Raw genomic sequence first — 20,489 nt, 5'->3', positions numbered from 1 at the left:
CAGACAGTTTAGTTTCAACTTCTTCACACAGAAGCTGATGAATATATGAAATAGATTCCAAGTGGAGATATTGCCAGGGGGGACATTGCCAATGGATGGCACCTGCAAATTTAAGAAGAATTGGAAAGGTTTTGGGGGAATCATTAAATAGTACGGCACAGGAGGAGAAAACCGGAAGAAATTTGTAGTATAAAGCATAGAGTGCAGTATGGTTTGTCTTTTAACCTTGGGACTGATGGCTGCAGTAGTCATTTTCCGCCCTGCACATTCCTACATAAACATTTTGCATATACGGAGAGGTTTAGTCCTCCATCTAATTCACCAGCTGGAAGAGAGCAACTGGCTTCCTCTGTTTATTACTGGGAGTGAAATTGTAAATTGCATCAAGGCAGCATTTGTCCAAGTGTGGCAAAACTGGAGTCAATGGGAATCAGGGGGAAAACTCTCCACTGGTTGGAGTCATACCTAGCACAAAGGAAGATGGCTGTGGTTGTTGGAGGTCAGTCATCTCAGTTCTAGGACATCACTTCAGGAGTTTCTCAGGGTAGTGTCCTCGGCCCAACCATCTTCAGCTGTTTCATCAATGACCTTCCTTCCATCATAAGGTCAGAAGTGGGGATGTTCACTGATGATTGCACCATTCGCAACTCCTCAGATACTGAAGTAGTCCACACCCAAATGGAGCAAGACCTGGACAATGTCCAGGCTTCGGCTGACAAGATGCAAGTAACATTCACGCCACATAAGTGCTAGGCAATGACCATCTCCAACAAGAGATAATCTAACCATTGCCCTTTGACATTCAATGGCATTACCATCACTGAATCCCCCGCTACCAATATCCTGGGGGGCTACCATTGAAACTGGACTAGCTATATAAATATTGTGGCTATAAGAGCAGGTCAGAGGCTAAGAATCCTGTGGCAAGTAACTTATCTCCTGACTCCACAAATTCTAATCTACAAGGCACAAGTCAGGAGTATGATAGAATACTCCCCACTTGCTGGATGAGTGCAGCTCCAACAACACTCAAGAAGCTTGACACCATCCAGGACCGCCAATCCGCATGATTGGCACCACATCCACAAAGATTCACTCCCTCCAGCACCGATGAACAGTGGCAGCAGTGTGTACCATCTGCAAGATGCACTGCAGGAACTCACCAAGGCTCCTTAGACAATACCTTCCAAACCCACGACCTCTAACATCTAGAAGGACAAGGACAGCAGGTGTTTGGGAACACCACCACCTGGAAGTTCCCCTCCAAGCCACACACCATCCTGACTTGGAAATATATCACTGTTCCTTCACTGTGGCTGGGTTAAAATCCTGGAACTTCCTTCCTAACAGCATTGTGGGTGTACCTACACCACATGGACTGCAACGGTTCAAGAAGGCAGCTCACCACCACCTTCTCAAAGGAAATTAGGGATGGGCAATAAATGTTGGTCTCGCCAGTGACACCCACATCCCAAGAATGATTTAAAAAATGCATTCTTCATACTTATATTTATGATTTTGCTACAAATAACAGGTGAAGAAAGTCTCTCTCTTATAACTTATTTTATAAAAATCCCATTGTGAAATCTCTTGTGAGAACTCGGATTGATCTGTATAATACCAGCATACGTCTCACCTGTAACCTTAGTAAATCCATGTTGCTAATTGATATTGCTTAAAAAAAGAATTAAGTGAGTTACGCTGTATAAAGAGACTAATATGAGGGCCAACTGGGTGACAGAGAATAAACCATTCACCTCTGGTCCACCACAACGCACTCATGGCACTTGTGGATTATTCAGCAGACACCATGTGATGGTTTACTATCATAAGCCACCAATTCCCAACATGTATACTCTATGTAATCATTCACTGATGTAGATGAAACATCATAGCTGTTACTTAGCATGAAAGCAGGTAGATGGCATGCTCAAAACTTTCCTCCATAAAAATGTGGCATGTCTGATTGGTCTTTTGCTCCTTTAGTGTCCCAATAAAGAAATAAATAATAAGGCAGAAATGACAAAAACTAACAAAAAGAACAGAAGGAAAAACAGCGGGAAAGAAAACACTGACATATACAGGAAACACATATCACCAGAGTGTTTCCTTCATTTGAATAATTCATTTGGTAACATTTGTCAGAGTGCAAATTCAAATGACACACCTGAAGTTTCTGTTGAACACAAAGCCATTCTGCACCAGCAACAGAACTAATCCACCTCCTATTGACTCTACTAACCCAGGGACTGTTTGCAATTTCACAAGGTCAAAAATGAACAGAAAATTAAAACTTATTTTCTAACAGGTACTAGTGAAAACTCCAGCCATTATGTCAAATTTAACAGTATTTATTAACCTTCATGAGCTCCAAGTCATCCCAGTACCTGGATTGGCACTGAATTAGGGCATCTATAATGTATGGAAAAATTTCAGCATTGGCTGATAATATTGATGGGAAACTTTGTTGACAAAATCCACAGCAATTGCTAGGAAACATTCTAATTGCTTCTCGTACAGTTTGCTATGCCATTCATTTAACAAGATTACATCCACTCTCTATTAAATAACTAAGTTACATTAAAGAATGTTAGGACTATTATCTGTTACAGTACTTTAAAAGAATCATATGTTTTGCAAGATAATCACATTATTTGCAATTATGATGCAATTGGGCTTAGTATTGGTGAGTGTACTATTGCCAAGCCCAGTTTACAGTATCTGACAGTTCACAACTTTATTGATTTAGTATTCACTTAAAAAGTGCACATGTCGAACAAACAGACAAATTTAACTAACTGTTCTGTAGATCAGTTTTACAGCTGGTATATTGTATTTGTAAAATGCCACTGTCCTGACATTTTCCCTTCCAGAATATTCCAACAAGGAAGTCTGTTGTGGTAGGGCTAATCATTTTTGTCAACTTAAAGTTACTCTGTAAAGTTACATTCTGTAAATCGCCTCGATTTGGCAATGAATAGGCAACTGCAGCAGATATCATTAACTAGTGCAAGTCTCAAGCCACACTATTGTGTTTTCCCAGTTAGAAGCTGTTGAGCAACTGGACACTCTCAGCTCCTTGGACCAGCACTGACTGCCGTTACTGATCATTCACGCGGCAAGCTACAACAACTGACAGCGACGTGGGATATCCCTTAATTTTTTTCTGAAATGCCAGCTGTTCCACCACCCAAAGGAAAAACTACCCACTAAACAAAGGAGAAATGAGAGCTTCAGCATCTTATTTTAAATGGTGGAATGGAACACTTGGGCTGTCAAACTCAAGAGTGGTCAGCCCCTTCGGAACTGGATAATTTGTGATTGGCAGTCTTGCTACAAAAGGTTTATTTATGTTTAGGCTAACAATGTAGTAACTACAGCACTCATTTTGCTAAGTGTGAATTGGTATTTAGAAGTTAATATTTTCTAATGAGGAAAAAGTCAACTGTTAAAATTACTTGCTAAGTGGCGAAGCAACCTTTATTATCCAGACTTGTCAAATAATGAGATTTGACAGGAAACAAACATGCCTCTGTTTGTTAATGTGCACTAAAAGCAGCTCAATGCTGAGTGTTGTACAATATTCTGTATTAGCAGATGCTTATACTGGATATAAATTATTAATTTTAAATCAAACATATTTGAGTTCAGGCCAGTAGCTGAATTACTCATCAAGGACACCATTAAGTGCGAAAAATAAGTTTATTTCTGACGTCAATACTGGGATATAGTCAGTTATTTCATGGTTGAGGTAAGATCAGTCACTGCAGTGTAGGATAATAAAAGATGATCAAAGCAAAATACTTTCTCAAATTCAAAACATTGACATTTCTGAAAATAATGAGTTCCTCATACAGTAAATAATCCCTATAAATTTATTTCCAAGCAACTGCCTCCTCATGATCCAACTGCACTGCACCTTACTCCAGATCTGAAGGTTATGCATTCAAATTAGGATGTACAGCTTTGAGGTGAGTACCTCTCATGATATGGAATATTTGGAATTTATTATCAAAACCAGTGATTACTGTTTTCATAGAAAAACACATTTGTCAAATGGAATGCACAAAATAGCAGTAAGACGACCTCAGAATCCCATGCAAACCCCCCCCCCCACCCCGAATTTGATTTATTTGATTAGAATCCAGCAGCCCGTCACTTTGAGGAAAACAAAGGAAATTGAGCTTGTTCACTTTGGACAAGAGAAAGCTTCCAGGTGCTCAAAGTTGAATTTTCAAGACTATTAAGGGGACTGATAAAGTTGACACAAGTAAGTTTTTCACTATGGTGAAGGGTTTCAAATACTAAGAGAAATAAATTTATAAAAGTACTAAGTTAGTAATGGGAATTGAAGTCACATGAAACTTTTCTTCTAAACATAAGTAATAATAGAGTTTTAAATAAAATACCTAGCGCAGTCATGTTAACAATTGGTTCCTGTGTTACTGGAAAGAGAAAGAATTGAGGGATATAGTAAAATGTCAGGTGAGTGAGTGTTATGATGTTTCTTTTCTTCACTCAACTTTAAAGGTTGGAACATCAATTAAATGGCGATTGGGTAATTGGCAGCTGTGAATAGGGCTAGTAAAAACTGCCTCTGTCAAGCAACAAACGTGTACAGGAGCTACATTGGCAGTGGTGTCGACCATACCTACATTTAGTCACGCGCAAAGGATTTGCTCAGTGTGGTTTATAATACCAAATTACATTGAACAGACTAGTAGATACTTGCTGTGCAAAAGAAAAAGCCTTTTTTAAAAAAGAAATAAATAAATCATGAAAATACGTCAGTAGAAGAATTGGAGCTCGAGAAAAACACTTTGCTAGCGATCCAACAGTAGCACAGTCCCAAACAATTCTTCCTTTTTTCGTATTTTTCCAGAGGACAGCCCAGGTGTTTGTGCCCTGTAGCCTCACTAGTGCAACAAATGGTATGTCGTCAGCCCTTGAGGCTAATGCAGCAGCACCTCCCTGCTCCTCACTCTAATTAATCTGCTCTTCTGTCAAACTTGTCACATGAACTGTTAATCATGGGTCCTTGTTGATATGACTTTAAACCCCTGAAGAACAGTTTGGAGCAGACAGCTGCACAGCTGAGGATTCAGGACTGGCCCCTCTTCACTGAGAGATCTGTAAATATTCCTTTAACAAATGCAGAGGCCAGATTGACAGCTTCTATTTTCCCACAACTCAAATTTGTCAAGTACAAATTGCTTGTCCTTCATGCGAACACCTTTCTCTTCAACCTTTTCTGTTCTCTGGACCTGCCCATTTCTGAACATTATTTGCAAATTACTGCTGAAATTTTAGAACAATGTTTCTGTTAACTTGATTTTTTGGCAAGTTTCCCTCTCTTAGCCCTCCCAGTATAGTATTTAATCCTCTGCACCTGCAAATGCTCCACAGACTGCAGCCTGCCAAGAATCAACCGCATGATTTTGCTTCCATGACCACACGGCCTGCAGTTGAAAAAAAAGAAAATAACATTATTTGTTATATACCAGACCATTTGAAAACCCATGGGTTTACTGAGATGATGAGAACTTATCTCACAAAGTGTGTGGCTATTTCTGTGCTTTTCATAATGTGACACATCCAACTTCTCAAGGAATTGAAAAGTATTTTAACACAGGCAAATAGCTTTGGAATACATTTGCATTAAAACAAGGGTCAAACTTAACAAAGAGCTGTGGCCTACCAGTGAGATTTTCCAATCGTAACTGTTTTGCATTAGGCAGACCACTTTTCAAAATATTATGGTGCTTATTTAATGTTGGAACAGTGGACATCATTAAAAAGTTAATTTTGCCATCCAGTCAGTCATGCTACTGCTTGTGAAAGTATATTTTACATAATGAGAGGTTCCTATGATGATGATCATCGTACATTTATGAGGCAATGGAAGACAAGGTCAAGATGAAGTGGCGTTTGTCTGAATAGATATGTTTCTGAGGAGTTGGAGTGGATCATGGTCGTTGGTGAGGGGTGTAGGGTTAGAGTGGACATTGGATGGAGCAGTGACTTGTTTAGGTCGTGATGCAGACAGGGAGTGGCTGTTTGTTAAGCTTGGGTGATGGGAGGTCCAGGAAGTAGAGATGGCAAGCGAGGTGAAAGCGGTGCTGTGGTGAGTGGAGGAAGGTCGGGGACAGCAGCTGAAAGGGAAGAAGCGCTCATATAAATGCTGAAACTAAAGGGCTCACTTGACGGCAAAGATCAAAGAGACAGCCAACAGTGGAGTAGGCAATGGAGGAGAAGAGGCAAGAGAAGGGGTAAGGCCTGAGCCATTGCTATATGTTCGGCAGCCACATAAAGATGGCCACCAGGGCTGACAAGAAACAAGGCTACCTTATTCCTCATGTTAAAATGGAAAATCCTGTTAATGCACCAGCTATAGGCATGACATGAAATTGTGACAGCTAACACTTGACATTTTAATATTAGAAATCCCAGGAGATATTTACTTAGTTACTTTCAAGGAAATGTGTGACTGGTCACCCCATTAATGTGCCCCCATTAATACTTTGTTATGATTACATATAGAAATGTTGAGATGTGCCTTTAAACATATTTATGTGGCAGAATCAGCTGGCCTTTAGCCCTATAAAACAAGCCTGTTAAATTTGTGCATTAAATTCAATTTACATTTATGTACGTGGCAGAGCGAAAGAGAAATTTCCTCTCCATATCTGAAAGGAGGAGAGTAATACACGAGAAAGAAACTATATCACCGGTATGCATCAATCCATTCTTCTCTCTCTGATAGGATTTGCAGTTCTATTGTTTCCTAATAAATGAAACACAAGAGAAATCCCTTCACAATAAAATTGATCACACATGGCAGCAAGAGCTCTTGTGCCAAACTAACCCTGCAGTGTCGTCTGTGGACATGGAAGAACAAAAACTAAATTATACATTGATGATTTCCAGTCTGCCGTTTCATACAATCAGACAGTGACGGTGTCTATAAAATAGAGCTGTGTCAGTGTTGTTAATTATGTGTGAGTACGTTACAATACATTGCTGACCTACCACCATCAATGCAACAGCAGAGTAAATGAGATGATGCCACTGTTCCATGGAAAAGCTGTGCACTATCAAGAGGAAAGATTTTCACTGGACTTTTTGCCAGCACCACTGCCATCAGTACCAATATAAAAAGAAGCAGGATGGCCGTATTGACTTGTTTCTGCTAGCGGCTGAAGATGACTGAATTTTCTCTGCACTTGGCCAGGTCAGTAAGCCAATTGTGGGATCACTGACCCGTGGGCTCCCCTCAACCACTTCTACTCCCATGTCAAAACTTACAATAATGGTAGGCCTCAGGTACATATTAAGAATGCGCTTTACAAAAAAACATATGTTTTTGAGGTTCCCCTCACACAGGATGTTTGGTTAAGTTGCCATAAGCTATCATAATATCATTAGCATGTCTTGTTGCACCATCACACTAGTTTTGTGCCAAAAATAAGCAGTGTGTTTACACTGAGGCCCACAAATATGAGAACAGCATGAAGTAATTAGATTTTTTTTTTAAAAAGGGTGCTGCCCTCTCCCACCATCATATGAAGTCTCCTAAAGATGATGGGCCAAATGTTACTTGTGAAACAGGCTGGAGTGCCGAGCCTGTGTCACGTGTGCTCTATTAAGCCGCAGATTGAATAGAGGACTTTGTTTTCCACTTCAAAGCCTCCGTCACAGAGAACCATTCCCGTCTCCTGTTCTTCCCTTATGAATAACTAATTTCAAATAAATCCATCACTGTTGAGCCTGGAAACCCACACAGGCAGGTCCCTGTTAAGTTTCCTGGATAGTCTTTCACTTAACTCCTCCACAATCACTATTTTTGCTTAATTTTTGACTTTTGTTTATATTTTTGCACATAGAAATCTGGATGTGTTCCATTTAAAGAAAGGAGGTTTAAATTTCGGATAGCAAGCAACATGACTAAAGCCTGTTAATCCTATTTTGTGAGCATTTAAAGTGGAGAGGATCAAATCTAAGTCCACGGAAGCTTCAGTATACTCCCAAATCCCTTCGAGCATTCAATATCTTTTGTATCACCCAAACAACAATTATTCTGCGATTGCCACTGTAATATCCACAAGAATAACATCCAATAAACCTCTGTTGTTACAAGTAACAGGAACATGAAACATGGGTACGCTTGCAGTACTCTGCTTTCATATAACCTGAGATTTTTTTTTGAGTTGCCGCCTGCAGTACAACAAGTTATTTAATGAGTTCCATTCTTGAAATCTTTCTTGTCCCTTATAGCCAAATTAATTTCTTTAAAAATTTCTTTCATGCAGTTTTTTAAATATAAAAATTACTCCCTTTTTTTCCCTAATAATAGGCAGTTTTTCGTCTGCACTTTTCCGTTTGGTTGGTGGGTTGATTTGGTGGGCAGAGTCCAACACACAGACAAATGGGGCGTGCGGAGGACTGGAGCGCATCAGTCACGTCCTGTATTAATTCAAGGGTCACAGAGCAACTAAATTCAGACACTGCTAATCAGTCCAGTTTTTATGTTTTTATTTGTTTCGAATAATTTTGTTTATCTGGCTGACTGAACACTTGGCCTTGAACAAAGCCTTGTCGCCACGAAGACTAGAGTCCACCCAAGGCGACTCTCCCATTTGATTTTCCATTCTCCCCGCCTGCTTTCCTCCTCCTCACCACCTCCTAGCCCTAACCCTCCTGCAGACTGAAAACATCCCAACTTCCGAAAGATCAGAAAGTGCAAGGAACAGAGCTTGAAGCTATGTCTGCCCACATGCTCTTTGATATCTCCCCTCATAAAAAGAACCTTACTTTTCTGTAAGCTTTAGTTAGTGGCTGCTGCACTGAGGCATAGATGCTCTGATGTGTCATGGGGAGCACACAGATGCAGCTGCCAACAGTTGCTGGTAGCATTGGTGGGGGGGGGTGGAAGAGGAGGCAGTGGGGGGTGGGGGCTGGAGGGGACAGGCATGCATGATAGGGGATGATATAAGAGGGATGCAAGTTATGGGATAAGAAGATGGCATAGTAAGGATGGAAATGGCAAAAAGATAAGATTAAAAGAAGTACTGATGACAGTAAATATCCTAATTTCACCACAAATGTTTTGTGGGCCTCTGCTAGTACATTATTAAATGCATTACAATTCTTCTTAATTTGTTCCCAGGATTTGGGCAATGTTGGCAAGGCCAGATTTTTTATTCATCCCCAGTTGACTTTGAGAAAGTGGTGATGCCCATTACAACAACTTGCATTTACACGGCACCTTTAATATTAAAAATGTCACATTGTGCATCACAGAACAGCAATCAAACAAGAATTGACACAGAGCTGAGGAGGAGATATTATGGTGGCCAGGGTGGTGAAGGTGATTAAAAGCTTGTTTTAAAGAGGGAAATTTGAACAGTGGCTGTAATGGAAGAGAGGGAGGTGGAGCAGCAGGTCAGTTTAGACAAGAATTTCTAGAACTTGTGGCAGTATAATCAAACTCAATTTACATAGTGGACCTGATATGATGTCCTACATTTGGTATGGGCTTCATTCAGCATAAGTTATTTGGATACACTGGGATAGAAATTCTTTTTCATACATTTTATGGACGTAAAATGGACATATTTTATGTATACACATTTCCGGATGGAAGGTCCTGTGATGTCCTCAGGTGACATCCTCACTGCATTTAAGCCTTCCTGTCAGCTGCCTGAAATCAGCATTGAATTAACTTACATATGCAAAGATGGATCCTGTGCCTGTGTCAGAACACTTCTGCAAAGTTATACAAGCTCGGACTAGGTTTTTCCAGTTCTACAGTGGCCTAAATAGTGGTCCTTAAACTAAGCTGGCAGAAGTTGCAAAGGTAGGATGAGGTCAGACCATGGAAAGACTTGAAGATAAAGATGCAGATTTTACATTTAATGTGTTGGGGGAACAGGGAGCCAATGTAGTCAGTGAGGAAAATATGATGGGTGAGAGGGACTTAGATGGAGCAGGTTTTGGACAACTTAGAGATTATGGAGGGTGGAGGTTGCAAGGCCAGGAAAAAGAACACTGGAGAAATCCAGTCTAGAGATGACTAAAAAAATGGACAAAGGTTTCAGTGGTGCTTGGGGTGGGAAAAGCAGAAGTAATCACAGGATGTTGGGGGTGGGGGGGGATGGTCAGCGAAGTTCTTCAATCAGGATCAGAGTGGCCAGAGAGGGGCATGGAATAGGATCGTCAACCCTCCAGGAATGCGCTGCAGTCTTCAGAGACTAATATCCATGACATTGTTGCAAGCAACCTATGGGAAACTGCATTGGGACATTAAAGCCAATTGTTTAGCACTTTGTTAGTTTTTAAAAATATCTGACATGAGGGGAAAAATGATGTTGATAGCAGGAGGAAATCATTCAAATGGGTAAGAAAGAGGCTGTTCACTTCCTGATTAGCGTCGGAAGGTAGTGCATCATCATGATGGGAGATGTTGGGTGACCAATGAGGGACAGCAAGGGCATGGCAGTTGGAGATTATGTGATGAAAACCTCCAGGAATGTGTCCAAGCAGAGTAACCCAAGGACAGGATCACTGACAAGAGAGTGGAGTTTATGGTAGAAACCAAAAGCGATGATGACTGTATCTTGCCACTGACTCTACACAAATCAGGACGTCAAACCAGTGCTGAAACGTACCAAATAGGAGCAGAAATAGGTCATTCAGCCCCTTGAGCCTGCTCCGCCATTCAATAAGATCATGGCTGATCTATATGTGTTTCCAATTCCACATTCCCATCTACCAACGATAAGCTTTGATTCCCTTAGTGAAACTTAGTGATTTACAATACAAAGATCTTAACCTACCTTCAGAAGCTCCCACGTGGGAAACTGGACCAGAGCAAAGGGAATCTGAAAGTAAAAAGCAAAGAGATCAGCAAGTTCAGAACAATATTTTAAAAATTTTCATGAGTGTCTGCTGTTCTTGCTTTTTCCAGGTGGTAGAGGTAATAGGTTTGGAAGCTGCTGTCAAAAGAGCTGCTGTTCATCACGTTCATGGTACACACCTGTTACAGACAGGAGGGGGGTTAATCGAAGCAGCCCTAATTCCTCCTCTCACCACCTGTCCGTAAACAGAAAGATGTTTTGGTTTGTTTCCCTCTTTATAAGCGGTGGTGTACTTCTCAACCCCTTGGTATTGGTGTGATCCAATTTTCTATTAATAACCCCACAGCAAACTTGAGATAGGATGAACTCAAAGGGTTAGTTCATTCGCACACACAAAACGCGGAAAGGATGGTCGCAACGTCACCCCTTCACATTCATATGGTAAAAAGAGGGATAGAGAGAAAGTTTTACAGTACAGAGAACACAGAAAATAAATATTGTTTCATGTGGGTTCCAGAATCCAGAATAAAAGTCCAATGAGGCATTCCTTCACGGAGGACGGCAGGTGGAAAACCAATGCTGTATAATTCACTTTTCCGGTGGTGGTGTTGACTTCACATGATGAGATAATCACTCAGAAGGAATCAGTTTTGTAGGTGATGGTACAGAATATCCAGCAGAGACAGAGCAGATGGGGCCAGGTGTTCAACCTAGGTGATGCTCCTTTTCTGTGAGGCTGCTAACCAGATGGGAAACAGCAGACTGAGCTTTTCTGTTCAGCAAGGCAATATCACTTGTTCCACAAGCCAGAGGCCTATGTCACATGACTCCCACCTCTCCACCATCTTTGACAAAGGATGTGTACCCATCGTCTGGATACCAACAACTGCTAAATGTCTCAGCCATTAGGAATTGAAAGGAAGGTTGGGGGCTTTTGTCTTAGCAGACGATCCAGCTCCTTCTGGCTGGCCTGCGCTATTAAATGCAGATGGCCTTTGTATCGCTGTACAGTTCACAGGGGTTCGTTAGTAGCTCCTCAGAAATAACGAGGTTTGAGTTTTCCTAAAACTGCTAAATGGCTTCTTTTGTTCAGGGATCACAGGCAGGCACAGTTTCAGCTATTTTAAAGGTCTTTGCTCAGTTTTAAAATTTTTTTAGAAATAGTGATTTGCATATCTATATTTTATAAAAATATACATTGGGAGGTCTTAGTCCCTCACACACTGCTGCTACTGTGTGCCAGTGGCAGAGGGGGTGAATCTTTAAGGTAGTGGATGGGGTTCTGATCAAGCAGCTGCTCTGTTCTGGATAGTGTTTAGCTTCCTGAGCGTTGTTGGAGCTGCACTCATCCAGGCAAGTGGAGAGTATTTCATCACACTCCTGACTTGTGCCTTATTGATGGCCAACATCTTTGTTACATCATTTGCAAAACAGAGCCATAAGGTTTAGCTATGTAAACCTTTCAGGATGCGTATTTCAAATTGAAACACACAGTATTGCTCACACCAGCTAATCTCCTGTGACATTGCAAAAATGGAGTTAAGATCCAGTATGACAATGAGTTGAAACAATTAGAGGCCAGGGTAAGCAAACGTAATTCAGAGCCCATTTCAATGTTAAAAAATCCACATATTTTAGCATAATACTTTGATTTGGAGCTTCTCTGCACTACAGGCTAAGAATCAGGTGCTATAATGCCACCACTGGCAGGCAGGTGTAGTTACTGCACAAGTTTACATAGGTGGTTGCCATTATAAACATTGACATAGGAATAGAAGTGTAGACAAGTATAATATTGTTAATATTGTATGCACACAGTTACAAACACATTGAACAATAGGATTTTTATGCAGTGGATTGACACTCACTACAAACTCTAATCTTTTGCATTGGAATAATGCAACTACTAGAATGGGGGATTTTCCTCCATTATTTCTAGCTGAATGCGAACATAGTTTTTGAGGTGAAACGTGAGACAATGCATTTACCCATAGAGACATTCAATTCTTCTTGAAGCTAATCACATGTTGCCCATCATTATGTGTTATTTCATATGTGAATTATCACTTCATGAAAAACACTAAAATTGTATTCTCTGCTAATTCAATGCTCAAAGAAAAACTCATTACAATGCATATTGCATAATATCATAATTTAACATTGACAGTCACATTAAGTATCTTTTCGCCAACTTTGCATTACGGTCAGTAGAAAAAATGCCATTTAAGAAACACTGTCCATTACATACAATAGCAAACAGCTAGCAGTGCAGTTAAAGCTTCAATTCAATCTCAGGGGCCTGTGGCCATTCACAAACCACCTGAGTATTTATGTCATCTTAATCCCTTGATTGAATTACTCGCAACTTACTGCCAATTATTATCCGATACCTCTATCAGTCATGCAAAATATTGATCCTGTGTGCCGTGAAACTACCGGAAAATAATCTGTTCAATACTATGATTTCTATAGTTAATGCAGTAACAATGAGGTAACACTGATCTCCCATGGTTTAATCACAAACTACAAACGTGCAACTAAATTTAAGTAGTTCTGTCACCGTCTCCTCCAGAAGGCAACAAAGCAAGCTTAAAGCTTTTTGGAGCAGGTTTCCCTTAACCTAACTAAAATTGTTCTCAACCCTGCTGTCATGACTAATAAATGAGAGGAATCTGCTTCAGTATTCTAGCAAAAGTGTGCTTGACAGACACCTGCCAACACATTTATTATCAGCACAGACAGGAAATGGTAGTGAGAAGAAATCAATGCCATTGCTGTACACAGAGCTGACAAAATGAAATCTCTGAGGATGTTTGTCATCTTTGACAGAAAGCATTCTCTCCAGGGGCATCTTGAAGTTTCACAAGAAAGGTCAGCCTTGGTCTCCTTTGCCAAATGCTTGCAATTCAAGTGTGCTTAGGATATGTTGTTGTACGATTGAACTCTACATAGATAAGACTTTTTTCTATTCATTGGAGTTAAACAAGGATGCGTTTCTGAAAGCAAGTGCTAGGTCACCTTGAAAGAGCTTTGATTGTCAGTGGTAAATAGGTCATTTCAACTTAGTTAAGAAACCTGTCAACACCAATTTTCTAGGTACGTTCTTGGGCTCAGATCTAAATTGATACAAAAAAAATGTTGTTTAACCGACAGTTTGATTTGAACTGATTTCCTGCATTGCAGCTTTTTACTTGTGGGAACCAGCAAAGACAAATGGGGTATATTGCTCATTGTCACGTAAAAATGAAAGAAACTGCACAGAAAAATAGAAGATCCAAAGGACACCTTAGACATTAGCACACAGTCTCAGGTTTTGCATTCTGTAACAGGTACACTTTGAACACTAATACAAGAACAAAATACTCCAGATGCTGGAAATCTGAAAGAAAAACATTGCTGGAAATGTTCAGCAGGTCAGGCAGCATCTGTGAGAGAGAGAAAGAAAGCTAAAGTTTCAGGTTAATGACCTTCTGTTAGAAATTTGAACACTGTTCCTTCACTTTGTAATTTTTGCAGGTGAAAAGTTCTAATTTTAGTCAATCTGTCAGGAGAGAATTAGAACCGAATTAGGTTCAGGCTCTTCCTTAATTGGGAGAGGAGGAGCCTGGCAACTGATTGCGTAATTCCATTCTAATGTGGTTTATTGGGAACAATTTTGGGATAGGTTACTAAAATAAAAGCAAAATACATACTGCAGACGCTGGAAATCTGAAATAAAAACAGAAAGTGCTGGAAATACTCAGCAGGTCTAGCAGCATCTGTGGAGAGAGAAACAGAGTTAATGTTTCAAAATCCAGTTCTGAAGAAGTCACATTTGACTTGAAACATTAACTGTTTCTTTCTCAATAGATTCTGCCGAGTATTTCCAGCACCACTTGTTTTTATTTGGAACTGGTCACTGTTTGTCTCCTAAGCCTCAGGCGAGATGACTTAAAGGAAAAATAGTTAACAACGTAACAATGAAACAAATCACATTTACAAAATTGTACTAAAAACATTTTATTTATTAAAGTGTTATTAAACATATTAAAGTGTCATTAAACATATTAAAATAATCGTCTTATCCATATTGTCAAGGTGCATATTTATATTCCATTTAAACAGAATTTCTAAAAAAAAGCAACATTAAAAGTTTTGGCTTGAATGATTGAGAGTAGATTGCACAATGTATGCCATTGGCCTGGATTTTGTGGTCAGCAACCTGCTTGCAAAGATTTAGCAGGGTCTAGAGCATACGTTTCCACATTTCTGATGTCAGTTTCAAATTGGCACCCACAGTGGTGTTCAGCAACTGGGCAGAATCATCAGCTAGTCAGCTTGAAGAAAATTCTGTAATTTTTAAGCGTCCTTCTGAGACAATGAGACTCCACACTTGTAAACTTTGTTTTCAGGATCAGAGAGGTTGTTCAGCAGAAATTATGACTTAGTACATGGTTAAAAATTTAGTTTCTCCTTGTGGAACAAGGCTTAATAACTTCAATGGTTTTTACAGAAAGGATAGTATGCTGTTACAAATGTAAAGTTTTATGAAATGATTACGTTTTAAACCGTCTCTTTGAGGTAAAGTAGAGTGATGAAGAGAGTCATGTAGTCTGCTACGAACTCTGCCCAACAAGCCTGTGTTGCTTGGTTATCATGGATACCAGGGACCCAGGTCATGTGCTATTGAAATGTACGTGCCAGGTTTAACACCTGAAAACAAAGGCAGAAGCAGATATTCTTTTTATTGCAGACTTCCTGTCTCAGAGACTTTGAACAGAAACAGAGAGATCATGAGACAGAACAGCAGCTGTCTGGTACGCAGAGGGAAAAATCTGTTTCTCTGTTAGCTACCAGAAAGAATGCTGAGGAAAACTTGCCCACTGGTCAAGGAGAAGGAACCCACAGCGATTTAAGGATATTGGAAGATTGGCCCTGGCGAGGCCGGGAGGTGGAATCACCAGAGTGGGCCTTACTGGCAGAAGTCGGTTCAGGAATTCTCAGGAGGCTGAGGGAGAGGGCCTTCAACGGTCACAGGGTGTTATAATTCACAGAAACAGGGAAACGTGAACCCATTGGAAGCTGGGAGTGACTGTGGGCTGTTGCTTATAAAGACTACAATTCAGTGGAAAGCGTACTGTAATGTATATGCGTAGCATGGGGTTATCAGTTGCACCAAGGCATTTGATAAAGTTTATCTTTCCTGTGTCTTACAGTATAAGTGGTCGACTAAGTAATGCTTAATTAATGTTGATTTTAGCTTGTTTGTAACAGTAGAAGTCTTAAGACTTGAAATCTTGTTTTGCAATTCCCTTAAGTTGGTCATTGGGAATTCAAATAGCTTTTAAAAAGTTATCAGTCTCTACGTGGGTCGTAACAATGCAAATAGTTGAAGTTCAGGGAGAATCGGTAATTTTTCATGATTTCATCTGTGACAACTGTATCAGTGTACCCTGTGGAGTAGAAGGGTACAGCAACTTGCAGATTTCCATGTTTAACTGCACATGTGCAAACACCAGAAGTTGCTGTAAATTTTACAGTAATGGTGGCGAATGCTGCCAGTTTTGCTGTCATTGCGACTGCAAATTCTATGTAGAACGACATAGAATCTGCAGCACAGAAATAGACAATTCAGCCCAACTGAGCTATGCTGGTGTTTATACTCCACATGAACCTCCCTCCTCCTGCACATCTTCATTAACCCTATCAGCATATCCTTCTATTCGTTTCTCCTCAGTGTGCTCGTCACGCTTCCCCTTAAGTTCATCTATGCTATTCATCTCAACTACTCTCTGTGATAGCAAGTTCCGTATTCTTACCACACTTTGAACGAACAGGTTTCTCCTGAATTCTCTATTTATTGGTGACCATCTTCTATTTATGGTTGCTAGTTTTTGTGTCCCCAGCAAATGGAAGCATTGCTTCTATATCTAACATAGGTATTTTGACAGGTATGGAGTAGCCACCTCTTGGCTATTTGGAAATCAAACATAGGTGAGGCGTAGGATCATTAATGCTAACAAAGGATAAGATGCATATTCCCCTGGAATTCTGTAATCTTCAACCAGTTTCACTTATTGTTCTCCTATTTTCCCATATAAAACTTCACATTTTTACAGTTTCTTCCTTTCCCCAAAATACACATTCCCTTTAAAACATTAAGAGGCGAAAAGGAAAAAGCAAACTGCTTTTATAGATGTATGATGACGACCTGGATTTGAGTATACAGGGCATGGTTTTGGGGTTTGCAGATGACACTAAGCTTGGAAGTATTGTGAACTGTGGGGTGTTTGGGCGGGGGGGGGGGGCGGTATGAGTAGGTGATAGACTTCAGTTGTATGTAGATATGTTAATGCTGATATGTGGCAGATGAAATCCGATGTAGAGAAGATTGCTCTACAGAGAGTCAGCATGGATTTGATGGGTCAAATGGCCTCCTTCCATGCCATAATGACTCAATGTTAGGAAGTAATTAAAGAGGCAAGAGTGGGAAGAGTGGGAAAGGGAGCAGATGAAAATAAAAGCCCGAAATGTGAACACTGAAGGAACGTGAAAAAGAGTAACGTAGAACATAAAGAAACCACAATGTATCGAACAAGAGGAGACAGCGGGGCAAGTACAGGCAAAGACAGCTGAGTATAAAGGCAGTGGTGAAAACTATAGCAAAAGACAGCTATAAACAGATGAGAAATGGTGAGTGCAGGAAGACGTAGCTGCAAATAGATTTGCAAGCCACTCCCCTGGAAAGTACAAAAGGAGGCAGCTAAGTACAGATGGGGAAGAGGCAGTTGTGGGAGTGCAGAAAGAGGCAGCGATGAGGAGCAGGGATGAAGTAATACTTGAAAGTGCAAGGAGAAGCAATGATGTATAGAGTCAGAAGAGGGAGCAACAAGTCAATGGGACCCCTCAGAATCAGGATGAGTGAGAAGAGACCAAGCTGGGGGCAGCAGGTAGAGAAGGGGCAAGGGAGAGCAAGTAGAGGTAACACCATGAAATTTAAACTATTCAGCTGTTTAAAAACCAAACATTCAACCTACGTTTCTTACAGTGGTATATATAGACAACCCAATACAAACCATATGGGCCGTGACAAACTTTTATTGGAAATATACATTTTCTTTGAGGGAGATCCAATATTCCATGTGAAATTGTTTGAGAGCTCATTTCCAGCACAAATTTGAAGGATTCTTTATGTACTGACACACAAACAACCTGGCTGTCTAATCTAAATTTCATTAAATGCTGAAAAGATTTACTGCATTTTTTATTAAAATAACGTGAATATACCACTTATTCAGTAAATACCTCCATCAGCATATTTAATCACATTAGCTATTTAGTTTCTTGGCATACTCCTTTGCGCTTACAGTAAATCTAATTTTATTTTGAAGAACGAACAATTTTCAGAGCTCATGCAGAAAACATGGATCAAATTGAGTGAATTATTTTGTTATTTTTATCCAAAAGACACTATATAACTGACTACTTCAGCAGTTGGCACTGAATTGAAAAGCAGAACAAACATCTGCATTCAGACTTGCTAGTGTTAGTTTAATGTTATTTTTATGATTTCAACAGCATGGCTTAAAAGTAGATTGACTGCTTGTGCATACAAAATTACAGTTTCTTTCTTCCAGCTACAAGCTTAGTCACATGATCCCATTTACTTGATGCCTTTCATTATGGGAACAAATTAGCCCTCACCAGACACCATCTTCTTATTGTGTAATTTCTCAGTGGGGAAATAGATCACAGGCCATTGGCATTACTGCTCCTGAGCTGACCACTAGGAGGTACACAAAGGTTGTACAGAGTCAATCATCATACAATTTTCTTCCACAGAGTGTCCGGTTTAGACAGAATATTAATCACAGCACAAGGGTACAGTTCTTACAATGCTAAAACCTAAACTTTGTAACGGAACTGTGAAAATTAACATACACTTGAAGTATTTCTGTCAAATTCCACAATCCGTAATGTCAATGGAACTGCTATTTTGCTTATTTTGATACAAGCCCACTTGCACAAATGATTTTTTACCCCAACATTCTTAAAAGGAGGAAATGTAAAGTATGCAGCATGCAACAAGTTAATTTTGAAACATTCTGATTGAAATGAACATAATGGTAGGATCGCTCAAAGTGCTTTTAGTTTAACAATAACCAAAGATCAGCGAGCCCTTAATAGATAAGCATGTGCAACAGTGTGAATACTCAAGCCTTGCTCATGGAAAATTACCTAAACAGGGAGCATTTTCTCTTTCTTGAATGAGTTGGGCAGTGTCAAATACATGTAACACCTGCTACATGTAGGACTGGTTGAACATTGGGAAGGCAGGAAACAGTTGTTGAACACATGACATTTTTTTTTAAAACAAGAATTAGTTCCAACCCTGTATTCTTGCCCGCTAAGCATTTTATCACATGTATCCAGTAACTGAATCTCCTCCTGAGAAAACCGAGGGAAGAAAGAAGCTTTCTCCCCACTGATCATATCCCCTGTTTCTGAAATTCAGAAAAAGTCTACTCTTTGTAGTCTTTTGGGCAACATATTAATGAAGTATCAACTAACGTTTGGAGGCTGTATGATCAAGGTTTTCTACATGACAGGATATGATTTGCATAATGGCTTTCAAATTTGAAACCTCCCCCCAAACTCAACAACTGTTAAGCAAACAAAAGCAAGCAATTTCAATTGCAATGTACAATTCCAATTTCTGTAAATATTAATAGGCTGATTTTGACATAAAAATAATAGTGAGGCTAACAGCGCTCGCTGTTATCCACATGGAAGTCAGATGGAACTGCACATGCGTAGTTAAACATGGAAATCTGGAAGTTGTTCCCCGCCAGCCTGTTCACAACCTCAGCATCACATTTGATGCGGAGATGAGCTTCCGACCTCAGATTTGTGCCTTCACTAAGACCGCCTATTTCCACCTCTGTAAAATCGCTTGACTTGGCCCGTCTCAGCTCATCTGAAATCCTCATCCATGCTTTAGCTGCCTCTAGACTCAACTATTTCAACACACTTTTGGCTGGTTTCCACATTCTACCCTTCGTAAGCTTCAGGTAATCCAAACCTCTGCTTTAACTCGTAGCAAGTCCTGTTCACCTATCACTTCCGGACTCTCTGACTTACAATGGTCAAGATTCTCATCCTTCTTTTTAAATCCCTCCATGGTCTTGTCCCTCCCTATCTCTGTAATCACCTCCAGCCCCAAAACCCTCTGAGATATCTGTGCTAAGTGTAAAGTCGTGCTTTTTTGTAGGAAGAACATTTCGATAACATGGAAAATAAGAATCTAAATGGGGTGATGGAGCAGAGGAATCCATGGCACAGATACATAAATCACTAATAGTAGCAATGCAGGTTAACAATGACATTAAAAAGAGCAGACAAGCACAGGAGTTCATTTCTAGAGGGTAAGAGTAGAAAAACAGAGAAGTTATATTATATAGAGCTTTGGTTAGACCATACTTACAGTACTGTGCACAGTTCTGGTCACCATATTATAGGAATGAGATACACTGGAGAAGGTGCAAAAAAGATTTACACTCATGATACCAAAGCTAAGAAGTTAATACACTTATCAAGAAAGACTGAACAGACTGGAGTTCTTATTTCCAGAAAGGACAGTATTGAGGTCTTTAA

General features: G+C 40.0%; 1 protein-coding gene across 3 annotated transcripts in view; it reads right to left on the bottom strand.

Annotated features, from left to right (window-relative positions):
- The window catches only part of slc25a26 (solute carrier family 25 member 26), a 218,451-nt gene that overhangs the window by 29,552 nt on the left and 168,410 nt on the right, over window positions 1-20,489 (bottom strand). For all 3 annotated transcript variants that reach the window (XM_078543675.1, XM_078543676.1, XM_078543674.1), the window contains exons 6-7: window positions 10,836-10,880; window positions 5,390-5,459 (exon numbers count right to left, since the gene is read on the bottom strand). In XM_078543675.1, the coding sequence (XP_078399801.1) occupies window positions 5,390-5,459; window positions 10,836-10,880 (115 nt within the window). The remainder of the gene's footprint in view (window positions 1-5,389; window positions 5,460-10,835; window positions 10,881-20,489) is intronic.

This window comes from Cetorhinus maximus, chromosome 6 (genome assembly GCF_964194155.1).
Source record: "Cetorhinus maximus chromosome 6, sCetMax3.hap1.1, whole genome shotgun sequence".
Classification (NCBI taxonomy): domain Eukaryota; kingdom Metazoa; phylum Chordata; class Chondrichthyes; order Lamniformes; family Cetorhinidae; genus Cetorhinus; species Cetorhinus maximus.
The sequence above is the reverse complement of the archived record's forward strand: the minus strand, read 5'-3'. Positions and strand labels throughout refer to the sequence as shown.